The sequence below is a fragment of the Biomphalaria glabrata genome, chromosome 5 (assembly GCF_947242115.1).
Source record: "Biomphalaria glabrata chromosome 5, xgBioGlab47.1, whole genome shotgun sequence".
NCBI lineage: Eukaryota > Metazoa > Mollusca > Gastropoda > Planorbidae > Biomphalaria > Biomphalaria glabrata.
Genome location: NC_074715.1, coordinates 27,480,970 through 27,494,648, shown reverse-complemented (window position 1 = coordinate 27,494,648; position 13,679 = coordinate 27,480,970). Strand labels below are relative to the sequence as shown.

Below are 13,679 nucleotides of genomic sequence, written 5' to 3'. Positions count from 1 at the left end.
ATCTACAGCAGAGTGATAGCAGTTATGTTCAGCAGAATTATATTCAGCAGTTAAAACAGCAGAGTAATACTCAATAGCAGCAGTTAAAAGCAGCAGTTAAAAGCAGTAATAGTAGCAGGCCGTCCCAGGTACAGAAATAAAAATATATTAGACGACAGACCACAAAGATCTTCGGCTGTCACACAGACATACTATACTGACCACTGGTCAACTATACACTGAACTGTTTTAAGACAGCATGTAGTACATCACTTTTTATACTATCCCGCACTAACCTATAAATATGCGGAAGTACAATTATAAAATCTGACACTAACCTATAAAAATAAAATATATAAAAATAGATCTAACCTATACAACAAAAATACATATAAAACTAGCTCAGGGAGCGCAAGCTCACAAAATGTTTTCTTGAGTTGAGGGGTCCAAGCAGAGGATGCATATTCTATTATTGGCTTAACCGAGTAATTTTGATTGAAATTTCCCCAGCCCTCAAAAAAAAAAAATATAAAAAAAAACTACCGTGATCCGACAAAAAAAGCGAACGATAAAATAGAGCCCATAAAATTGTGTTAATTTGTGTTATCTTTTTTTTTTAAATCTTTATTTGTATTCCCTTTCAGTAATTACTTCAGATGCTGTAACATAAACAAACACAATCAAGGACAGAGTACAATTCATAATATGTCCCATACATTAATTCATGTGAATGTGTTGTGGTAATGAGACACCGGGGTTTCATGAAAGAGAGCTGATTATCTAGATGTTAGTGCGGAAATCTGACTATATTATTTCATGAAAGAGAGCTGATTATCTAGATGTTAGTGCGGAAATCTGACTATATTATTTCATGAAAGAGAGCTGATTATCTAGATGTTAGTGCGGAAATCTGACTATATTATTTCATGAAAGAGAGCTGATTATCTAGATGTTAGTGCGGAAATCTGACTATATTATTTCATGAAAGAGAGCTGATTATCTAGATGTTAGTGCGGAAATCTGACTATATTATTTCATGAAAGAGAGCTGATTATCTAGATGTTAGTGCGGAAATCTGACTGTATTATTTCATGAAAGAGAGCTGATTATCTAGATGTTAGTGCGGAAATCTGACTATATTATTTCATGAAAGAGAGCTGATTATCTAGATGTTAGTGCGGAAATCTGACTATATTATTTCATGAAAGAGAGCTGATTATCTAGATGTTAGTGCAGAAATCTGACTATATTATTTCATGAAAGAGAGCTGATTATCTAGATGTTAGTGCGGAAATCTGACTATATTATTTCATGAAAGAGAGCTGATTATCTAGATGTTAGTGCGGAAATCTGACTGTATTATTTCATGAAAGAGAGCTGATTATCTAGATGTTAGTGCGGAAATCTGACTATATTATTTCATGAAAGAGAGCTGATTATCTAGATGTTAGTGCGGAAATCTGACTATATTATTTCATTAAAGAGAGCTGATTATCTAGATGTTAGTGCGGAAATCTGACTATATTATTTCATGAAAGAGAGCTGATTATCTAGATGTTAGTGCGGAAATCTGACTATATTATTTCATGAAAGAGAGCTGATTATCTAGATGTTAGTGCGGAAATCTGACTATATTATTTCATGAAAGAGAGCTGATTATCTAGATGTTAGTGCGGAAATCTGACTGTATTATTTCATGAAAGAGAGCTGATTATCTAGATGTTAGTGCGGAAATCTGACTATATTATTTCATAAAAGAGAGCTGATTATCTAGATGTTAGTGCGGAAATCTGACTATATTATTTCATGAAAGAGAGCTGATTATCTAGATGTTAGTGCGGAAATCTGACTATATTATAGCACAAATGAGACATACATACATTTTTTAATTTCCTTCAAACATTCAGAATTTCACTTTCAAACATATCATGGCCAGTTTTACGACAATGTGAGTGTGTGGTGTGAAGACTCGCACTGCCTAGCCCTATGCCCATATTTCAAAATTATATTAATGTCAACAAAATGTGTATGCTTGGCAAAAGAAAAGAAAAATGTAATTAAAAATTTTCAAGTACTCTATTTATTTCTTTTCAAATATAGCATACTGTTTTACATTACTATTAAGTAGCCTCCATTAAAGAGGGTAGGGGCCTCCTGTCTGTTCAAGCGAGACCAAGCGTTATTGAAGACCTGAACACTGAACTGCAACGTCACAACCTGTCAGCAGTTTAGACCAATAGCTCGTTGCAACGTCACAACCTGTCAGCAGTTTAGACCAATAGCTCGTTGCAACGTCACAACCTGTCAGCAGTTTAGACCAATAGCTCGTTGCAACGTCACAACCTGTCAGCAGTTTAGACCAATAGCTCGTTGCAACGTCACAACATGTGGGCAGTTTAGACCAATAGCTCGTTGCAACGTCACAACCTGTCAGCAGTTTAGACCAATAGCTCGTTGCAACGTCACAACCTGTGGGCAGTTTAGACCAATAGCTCGTTGCAACGTCACAACCTGTCGGCAGTTTAGACCAATAGCTCGTTGCAACGTCACAACCTGTCAGCAGTTTAGACCAATAGCTCGTTGCAACGTCACAACCTGTCAGCAGTTTAGACCAATAGCTCGTTGCAACGTCACAACCTGTCAGCAGTTTAGACCAATAGCTCTTTGCAACGTCACAACCTGTCAGCAGTTTAGACCAATAGCTCGTTGCAACGTCACAACCTGTCAGCAGTTTAGACCAATAGCTCGTTGCAACGTCACAACCTGTCAGCAGTTTAGACCAATAGCTCGTTGCAACGTCACAACCTGTCAGCAGTTTAGACCAATAGCTCGTTGCAACGTCACAACCTGTCAGCAGTTTAGACCAATAGCTCGTTGCAACGTCACAACATGTGGGCAGTTTAGACCAATAGCTCGTTGCAACGTCACAACCTGTCAGCAGTTTAGACCAATAGCTCGTTGCAACGTCACAACCTGTGGGCAGTTTAGACCAATAGCTCTTTGCAACGTCACAACCTGTCAGCAGTTTAGACCAATAGCTCGTTGCAACGTCACAACCTGTCAGCAGTTTAGACCAATAGCTCGTTGCAACGTCACAACCTGTCAGCAGTTTAGACCAATAGCTCGTTGCAACGTCACAGGTACATACCACCAACGGCTGACACAGCGACTGCGTGGGAAATAATTTTTGATGTGCTTCACAATGTAGAATCAAAACAGTTTGTATAGTAACTGGAGATTTCAACAACCTAAATATTGACAACACACTGTCAAACTATTGCCAGTACGTCTCCCTCCCCACAAGGCAGGTGTGACGAAACGCGTCCCTTCTCAATGCTAAAATGACCGGTGCAGAACTAGCCCCCCGCCCCTTTTTTTTTACCACTAGTTAGCATTGTATAGCCCACACTCACCACTAAACTGACCAGCGTAGAACATAAATATCCAAATTATAGGCCATAAACACACATTCCAAGTTACGCCCCAAACGCCGAAACAAACGTACGCAGCCATTAAGTCCAGGAACATTAAAATTGAAAGTTACGCCCCAAACGCCAGAACAAACACACGCAGTCGTAAAGTCCAGGGGCATTAAAATTCGGTGTCCACGTACATCACTTTTAGTCGACACTCCCAACGCCAATGGCTATTCAAATCGCTCCCGTCCGCTGTGCCATCGAGCGATGGTCCAACCTGATAATTGTTGCATGGTTCCACTTTCATCCTCCTTCGCCCCCCCCCCCAAGTCGCGGGTTAAAGAAGTCAGGTGAGTGAGTCCCAAATGAAAAGATTGGTCCAATTTAACAATTCTAAATTCGAAAGACTCGATGGCCATGGGATCGTCACTACTCTAACATACCGCTCGGGAACCTATAAAAGCCGGAGACGAAAGTTTCAGGTTAATGCCATTCTAGATCAGAATCACTGAGAAGTCTGGCAAAGCGGGTGAGTTGGAAAAACTTTATCATTATTATTTAGTGTGTCTTCGCCTGTAACATTTATGTTCATGTATCATAACAATGTTAACACTTGTTTGCTTCCAAATATTACATTTGTAAATCTCTATGAATATGTGTTCCTCATTTACTCGTCAATGTTGACTGTACTCCCAACGGTAGACATCCACTCTACAACCTAATAAATCCTATTGTCTATTTATGCATTTGTTATTCATTCATATCCGTATTCATCTGGACCTACTCGTGTCTAGATTATTTCCTTACCTGTGCATATGTATCTGTATATGTGCACATATATACATTATAATTATGCTTGTTTTTGCAATGCACATACTGTGCTGTTACCATTCATCCTTAGGCCCGAGAATCAGTCTCGCGTGTCTACCCCACTATTTTCGGCTTGTCGGCCTGCATAGTTATGAGCTCTTTTCTACCCCCCCCCCTTTTTCCCTTCTTCTTGTCACGGTCCTCTGGTGGACTTGTTTACCTGTTGGTCAATGAGGTCACAGGGGCTACAACCCTGTAATATGGTCCCCCTGTTTCCCTCCTCATTTATGCCTCCTGCCTTGTACATGTATATATGTATTTGTATTATTATTATTATATTATTAGTAAAACAATTATTATTAGACCTAGTGAGATGCTGATTAGCAAGTATTTTAGTTAGCCTGAGGGAGACGCTCCTATCAAGGATGCGCCCCTCGACAACCAGCCTGTATGGTTTAATAATTCAGGCTCCTCTCACATCTCATCTCATAGCCTCCTACATCAGGGCTGGCGTGTTTTGTTGCCTGAAGGTAGACCTCAGCAGCTCTCCACACATTCCCGTTGAGAGTGAGTCACTCATCACCCTCGACAAGAACTGAAGGCATTCCAGACTGAAGTCCCAGAACCGGTCTGCACCTACTACGGGAGTAAGCCCACCGCGTGGCATCCCCATATTCATCACACTAGTGCCTGCCTACCCGCAGGGCCCCAGCAACTGGCTGCCAGCACAACGGAGCTTCAACTTACCCCACCCCGAAGGAGAACCTTGAATACAGATAAGTGAGAGACAGCCGAATAAGCAAACCATACACGAGTTTTTATGAGCAACATCCCAGTGATGATATTATCTTTAACGTTATCATAAAATCCTAAACCATTCTGTACATCCCCCCTTACTCGCTGATTGTATTTCTTCTTTATTATTCTCTATTAAATATTTGTTCTTCCACAAAATCATTAAGCTTTGCGTTTTGCTTGTGCCTGTCTATGTGCCTATATAATACCAACAAAATATTTATCACGTTGTGGCTCTAAGACTTTACCCCTAGGAGTCGCAGGCCATCATCCCCATCGGAAAGTGCAAACGGACCGATCGGCGGACTTATTCCACCACAGCAGGGTAGAACGCTCGACTAATGCTACGTAAACATTAAGCAGGCTTACAAATTTAAAAATTTGTTCCCACTTGGAGAATCTGACTATGCATTTGTCCATCTTATACCAAATTACAAACCTACTCTTAAAACTACAAAGAGAGTTATAAAAACGGTCAAGATGTTGTCTGAAGAGGCTGTAGAAAAACTACAAGGATGCATTGAGAAAACTAACTGGGAAATCTTTATTGAGAACTGTCCAGACATAAACGAACTAACAGAAACTGTTAACTCGTATCTATCATTCTGCAAGGAGTTAACAATTCCAACAAAAACAATACAAGTCTATGGAAACAATATGCCCTGGATGATTAAAAAAAAATCAAACACCTTATTACTGAAAAGAAAACAAAGTATAAGGCTAGCAACGAAGTTTATAAATGATAAATATAAACTGAGAAAAGCAATAATTGAAGGAAAAAAAAACATACAAAGAAAAAATTGAGAATTTTTTTGCAAATAACAACTCAAAAGCATGTTGGGAGGGATTAAAGAAAATAACAGGCTGCGCCTCAAAACGAGGACGAATTTCAGTGGCTGGTGACGAGAAATTCGCCAACGAACTAAATGAGTTTTATTCTCGTTTTGACAAAGAAGATTTTGTTGATCTACACAAAGAACTTTTCAACACTCTGTCCAAAGGAAAACAAGAGCCCTACGTCAATTTTGTAACTGAAGATGAAGTGACCTTGTTATTTAAAAGAGTAGACGTAACAAAAGCTTCTGGACCAGACAAAATTAGTGGCAAGCTGATCAAGCTATGTGCGGAGCAAATCTCTTTTATCTTCTGTCATATCTTTAACCACTCGTTGCAAACGTGCGTAATTCCACAATTCTGGAAAACTTCAGAAATCATACCAGTGCCAAAGAAACCAAAAATAGATTTCTTAAATGATTTCCGCCCAGTAGCACTAACACCTATTGTTATGAAATGTTTTGAAAAATATATGCTTAAAAATGTGTAGCAAAAGTCAATAACAGCCTAGACCCTCACCAATTTGCATATAAAGCAGCTAGAGGAACTGAGGATGCCATTCTATTGCTTTTGGACCAGCTTTATAAGCATCTCGATATACCCAAAACATATGCATGAGTCCTCTTCGTAGATTTTTCCTCGGCTTTCAATACCATACAGCCACATCTAATGATAAACAAACTGAGTAACTTAAATGTAAGCCCTTACGTACAAGCATGGGTTCTAAACTTCTTAACCCAACGCCCCCAGTATGTTAGTCAACAACACCAAATCGTCAACTCGAGTACTATGTACGGGTGCTCCACAAGGTTGTGTACTTTCTCCTGTACTGTACACTCTTTACACTAATGACATAAGAAGCATCTATGACTCAGTTAAACTCATTGAATTCGCTGATGATACTGCCATAGTTGGTCTTATTTCAGGAGACGGAACTCAGTATCGAAGCTCGATAGAAGAGTTTACAAAACTGGTGCACCAAAAACTTTCTAGAACTGAATGTCACAAAAACTAAAGAACTTATAATACATTTTAGACAGAAAAAACAAACTATACTTGAACTGCAAATAAACACTACATCTATAGAACAAGTAAAGGCATATAAAATATCTAGGCGTTATCATCAACAACAAGCTTTCATGGGAAGACCACCTCGGAACTCTGACAAAGAAAACAGCCCAGCGACTCTTTTTTCTATACAAACTCAATAGCTTTAAACTAAACAAGAAGATCCTTGAGACTTTTTACGGCGCGACCATACAAAATCTGCTAACATACGGAATAACTTGTTGGCAAGGCAACGCCTCATCTAAACTGTTGCGACGTCTAGAAAACATCATAAAAAAGCATCAAAAATTACACTCACAACATTACCACATTTAAAGGAACTTTTTGAACAAAAGTGCCTAAGAAAAATCGAAAAAATCTTGAAAGACAACGGCCACCCGCTCCATCAGAACTACAGGTCGTCGCAAAGTGGGCGACTGCTGTCAATCAAAACAAGAACGGAGCGGTACAAAAACTCGTTCATACCTCACTTGGTCAGACTCACCGCCACTCATTAATCAGGGAACATGAAATGCACCTGTGTGTAGTCGCTGAATGAACTCTTTATGTTGTGTCTGTTGTATTTATGTGTATTTTTCAATTGTGTTGTCTTTATATGAAAAATGAGTCCTTGTAATCACAACAAATTTCCGTAAGGATCAATAAAGCAGTCTTAGTCTTAGTCTTAGTCTGTACGGCAAGATAGCAGAACGGATGGTCAGCGAGCGACTCGTGTGGAGCACCCAATCCAAGAGTTACACTCTCGTGCGTACTTTTCATGGCCTATCTTAATGATTTGCCCAACTCACTCCGTTGCCGCAAACTGCTATATGCGGATGACATTGTCCTCTGGTCAACCGGGAAGAAAACTGACCAAATACAGACAGCACCGCAAGCCGATCTCCATACCATTTCATCTTATTGTACCAAATGGCAGATACGAATTAACATTGTCAAAACCACCTGGTCCATGTTCAGCCTGGAAATCGTCATTCTTGGGGCCCCATTCGAGCTCCAACTCGGTGGGCTGCGACTCCAACGTAAAAATAAGCCAAAATATCTAGGCATCACCTCAGACAGAAAGCTCTCAATGCACTTGCTCATCAAGGATGTTGAACGAAAGCCTCGGAGAAGTTAGGGTTACTCAGAAAGCTAGCCAGTACAAAGTGGGGTGCCCGAGCTGACATGCTCCGACAATGTACATAGGGGCTGTCAGATCGCAAATCGAGAACAGCCTGTCCGTGCAGGTGTACGCAAGCAAGACGGCCATCGAATCACTCGACCGTGTACAGGCCCAAGCTCTCAGGTTCATTTGTGGCACCTATAGAACGAGCCCAACTTCCGCTGCAGAAATCATGTCCAACGTGGCTCCTCTCAGCCTGAGGAGAGATCGCGCCGTGCTAACATCCTGGAACGCTATAAAAGGGGCGAACCAGGGCTCCCGACCCACAGACTAGTGACACAGTGGAGAGAACGAAATCGGATCAAACGGAAGTCCTTTATGCACTACGCGGAAAATTTGAGAGTGCAAGCTGGCCTCTCCACTGATCGGGTCCCAATCCGTAGGATATGCACTTGCCCACCCTGGAGGAGACTGCCCATCCCTCCCATAAATCTTACATTACACTGTTTGGAGGGGGGGGGGGCACAAAACGACGCATACACCGGGACCTACTCAGAAAAATGGCATTAGACCTACCCGCCTAATGCTATATACTGTTACACAAACGGGTCGGTTCTGAATGACCCCATAAGAGCTGGGTATGGGGCCTATATCTCTTACCCAGACCACGAACCAGACAAGCTGTCAGGCGCATGCGGTCTCGCTTAGACGCTGAATTAACGGCGATAACAATTTCACTCAAACACATGCTCCAAAAACTGCGTGAAAACATAACCGTTGCGACTACCATAGCTGGCTTAGGGGGGAAAGTCCCAAATGGTGGAAGAGGCATTAGGCGCCGCAAATAACATCCGCCTACTTATTGGAGCTGTCATCTTTATGCAGTGGGTGCCCTCGCACTGCGGCGTGAGGGGCAATGCCGTGGATGATGCTCTAGCCCGAGAAGGAGCGCTGGCCGTGCCCTTTTTCGAAGCACCAAGTACGTTTCAACAGGCTACCACAGTTATACGAGAGTGGGTACATGATAGATGGTTGAAATCCTGGGATGATTACAAAACTTCCAGAGGAGTCTGACAGCACATGCGCCACCCTAACCGAGAGGACCCGAGGTAGAGGTTAAAAAGGTCGGAACAGTCGATAATAGAGCAGTAGCGCACGGGACACTGCCCCATTGGTGCATATTTTGCCTGGTTCCGGCCCAGTTTTGATGCCCGTTGCCGACACTGCGGGGAATCAGAAGAAACGGTGGTGCACGTCTTGCAAGAGTGCGCAGCTCCGCGAGCTGCGGGGAGACGTATCCCATGGTCAACTAGTTTTGTATGGAAGCTATGAGGCACTACACCGCACATAAGAGTTCCTGACCAGGGCACTACGGGAGACCTAGATCTCCCTGCCTTGTCACCTATCGGAGTTCATCTCAGGTAACTTTAGTTAAGCCTAAACACAGATAGAGGGTGTTGATGTCAGTCCCATTTTATTTGTCTGTATTTTAATGAATCAATTGATAGTGATACCGTTAGACAGTAAGTAGAGAGGTTGGGTATGAAAATATTGACATCTAATTCAGAAAAACAAAAAAATAGTGTTGAAAATTCAATCTATATCAATAGTATAAGATAATTAACTTTAGGCCGTACTTGTAAAATACACAACTAAATCTGTGTATACTTTTTGTATTTCTTTTAATGGGCGTTCTTTTTTAAAATTATTTTTCGTTAATAGCATATCAAAGATTTATAGGCCTAAAATCTAGATTAAATATTTACCAAGCGAAGAAAACAAATTATCATAGTATGTTAAAAAAAATGCCATAAATATAAGTGTTTCCCTAGTGTTGATCAAGACACAAGAACACTACGCAGATATTATATTGATAATTGATGGGCACTTTGTTGCACACGACATTGACTTCAGCACAATCAGAAACGATGTTTGTTGAATGTTGAATGTGAACATTACATCTATTTAAATGTATACGGTAGAAATAAAACTATTGTTTTTTACTCTTTTAGTAATATGTCAGAGTTTCAAAGTAATGTAATTAGATTCACATTATTTAAGGTTGTAACTTTTTAGCCACCTAAATATTGAAATACAAACTTTGAAGTAAATCCAAGAATGCATTATGTCAGGTTCAGGTTTTTTTTCGGCAGCATCAAACTTGACATATTTTGAAGACATGTAGGCCTAGTAGGCCTACATACATATAGATGTACATCATATTGCACGCCATTTGTGAGCCGGATAGTATGGCAATGCTAGGGCAGATTATACATATATAGGCCTACCGGTAGGCCTACAGTTGCAAAAAAGTTGTTTTTCACTCTTTTCAATCTACTTACCAATTGTAATAATTCCTTCAAACCTCCAATGTGTACTTCATTAAAATAAATATCAGGAACTTTGGCGACTTTGTACTTTTCCTTCGGGAAAATATCCAGTCTAACATCTATAAATGGAACATTGGCATCATAGAGAGCTAACTTTGCCTGAGTACACGATGGACAGTCTAACATCGAGTAAATAATGACATAACCTTTATAGCCTTTCTTTTTCAGTTCCTCGCGTTGTGACACAAGTTCGCCTTTATCGTTTAATAATTCCGTACTAGGCCATGCTTGTGCGAAGCCAAGTTGTTGGGATTCTAGCTCACTATCCTCTACATTTATTTGCCCCGCTAAAGATACTAATGCCCCACTATCTTTGATATTTACAAACTTTGCATGCCTTACAGTCTTGCTGAATTCAACAAACTCTTCTGTTTCTGCCACTTTGCGACGGTCCCATCGCGAGGGGCATATCACATCATCCACTTGTGGAGATGATTCTGTATCATTCTCTTCCTTTAAGACTTTTTGTAAAGGTGGGGAGTCCGGATCCTCTTGCAGATCTTCTTGCTCCAAAAGTTTTTCATAAGGAATTTGTGGGAATAATAACCCGTGATCCTCTAAAACGAAGAGTTGCCCATTATTCAATGGCTGTGGTACACCGTCGAGATCTTCTTGCCGATCTAGTTGTCCATGTCTTGATATATAGAAATGACCTGTTTAGAAAAAATACCGTATGTAAAATGATCGAAATAAATTGTGTAGGCTTTTAGAAAGTAAAAGTTGTAATTGCAAAGGTGGCTATAGGCATTTCATTCCAATAGGCCTGGGAGCTACATTCTCTTGACTTGAATGGTGATATACATCATAGGCATTGCGCACAACCGCAGGGTTTTTGTCTACGGCTTTTAGAAGAAAAAAAGATTTCAGCCTTTCATGCCCGCAGCCACAAGGAGTTTGATGAAGATGATGGTTAATGTGATAGATGGCTAGAACATGTACTCACACTAAAGATTGCTGAACTGAACAAGACAGGCAAGACTGCTATTAGAAAGAGAGAAAATGAGAGAGAAAGAGAAGAAAGAGAGAGAGAGAGAGAGAGAGCAATGCAGACATCAATATCAGTGGAAAGAGAGTAGAATGGGAGTAACCCAAAGGCCGGACACAGTCTGTGCCTATGATATAGGCTAATGAATTTGCACTCGCGCATTGATACCTCCAGAACCAAAATGGAGTAAAGAGATGATGATTTCGTGAATAGATCTAGTGAAGATTAATTTTTTTAAAAAAGCATTTCTGTTTTTAGGTAAATAACCTAAGTCTATATGGGGAAAAAAAGATATAGTTGTCGCATGGGCGTAGCCAGGAGTTTTTTTTCGGGGACGGTTTGAGGGGGGTGTGTGTCCCTCCCTCATAAATATATATATATATATTATATATATATATATATATATATATATATATATATATATATATATATATATATATATATATATATATATATATATATATATATATATATATATATATATATATATATATATATAAATAATATGTGTGTGTGTGTACGTAATTAATCTTTATTACAATCTGACCCTTCATTCTTTCGGAAGACGCTTATTGTACTCTAGAATAGGTTCTTCCTGGAGTTAGTGGTAAGACCCTTCCCAGCCCCGCCGTCAAGCACTATTTCCGGTATTTACACACACAAAAAAAGAGCATATTCCCAGGAATCAACAGTGCATTATCCTGCTATTAAAAAATCTTAGTTCGAAAACCAAATCTATATTTACTGCATTTTGTTAATGGAGCCCAGCGACTGGTAGAAATGTGCAACCCCTATTGGCTACGCTTTTGGAATTAAGTGGCTGTAGTTTGCTTTAGATTTTATATCCAAAAGGGAAGTTTTATCATCAAAACCATCTGTTGGGTGGTTTTAAACTAAAAAAAAATCAAACTTAAAACCCCCTTAGCTACGCTCATAGAATTTGGTGGCTGTAGTTTGCTTTATAATAACATTGAAGAGGGGGGGGGGGGTTAAAACATCAAAGCTATATGTAGGTGGGGGTGGGGTAAACTTAAAACCATCTGGAGGGGGGGGGGGTAAACTAAAAAAAATGGGTTTAGGGGGCGGAGCTCCGGAATCAAGAGTTTGCATGCATTGTATGATTAAACAATTCACTACCCTCTGGCCAGTATCACTATATTTCTCTTAGTGAGAAAAGCACAAGTGAAAAAAAAAAAAGAAACAATGGGACGGGTTGATACTGAATTGTTAGATATATTAAGCATGTCTGTTTGTAATGCCCTCCTGTAAGATGATACTCGTACAGAAAGACGTCGTGTAGCTTGCCTAATGAATGGTTTGCGTAAAAAGCGTCAACTGAAAGATGGTACGTCGCTCAGACGTTCTGACGTAAGAAAATAGAGGCTAGAATTGAATCTTCTTCTTCGTTAAAATAACTTGATGAATTGATCCTGTTGCTGAAACTCCTCACGAAAACAGTAAGGAAGGTCCAACTTAGGAGATGGCAGAACTTCACTTAATTTAATCACTTCTTTTTTCAAACAACGATACAAATATCGTTTTTACTTGATTAATAGTCAATTATGGATTTACAAATATAATGCAAATACAACAGTTTTTTGAAAAAATATAGATAGGCCTTGGTCTAGACCTAGTAATTAGTAATAGATCTATGTGAAATGATTATAAAAATCAAAAATTGTTTAATTTATCCATGATTCTGTTGTAAGATATCATATTACTTAGATCGATAAATGCAATTGTATCTAAATATACTGATTTCTAATCGTGTTGATTTATTTGCACTTATGTTCAAGCTTTTAGCAACTTACCACGAATAGTTGAGTTTTTTAAATAATTATACATAGGATGAATGTCGGAAACTAAAAGTAGACAGCCATGTCAAACGAATTAATAAAGCGAAAGAGTGGCTTATGTTTTACGATTGTATGATGACTTCATATCCGGATTAAATTTTAATTTTTGATTTTATCATATCTTATCCATATCCTATCTTATAAAATACATACCTATATAATAGGCCTATATATTACAAGTAGACTGGATGCACCGATCTCTTAACACTACACAAAAATATCAACGGTCAATCTAGCATTCTTATTTTAAGCAAGGCGTTATAATATACTTGTTAGTCGAACTCTAAACGATTGTGGAAGCGCTTGTGAATTCGTTTACAGCTAACCGAGGTACAAATAGCTGTGACCAAACTAGGGTTACCAGACACGGCAAGCTCCCACCACATTGTTCATAGGCGACTTCGACAGCCTCTTCTCAACTGGTGCCCGCGATTTTAGGTCCTT

The 13,679-nt window shown here is 39.6% G+C and overlaps 1 protein-coding gene across 3 annotated transcripts in view; it reads right to left on the bottom strand.

Annotated features, from left to right (window-relative positions):
- LOC106080341 (uncharacterized) overlaps positions 1–13,319 on the bottom strand; it is a 35,717-nt gene extending 22,398 nt beyond the window's left edge. For all 3 annotated transcript variants that reach the window (XM_056028337.1, XM_056028338.1, XM_056028339.1), the window contains exons 1-2: positions 13,191–13,319; positions 10,347–11,047 (exon numbers count right to left, since the gene is read on the bottom strand). In XM_056028337.1, the coding sequence (XP_055884312.1) occupies positions 10,347–11,047; positions 13,191–13,224 (735 nt within the window). In that variant the 5' untranslated portion in view covers positions 13,225–13,319. The remainder of the gene's footprint in view (positions 1–10,346; positions 11,048–13,190) is intronic.
- Positions 13,320–13,679: the final 360 nt, after the last annotated feature.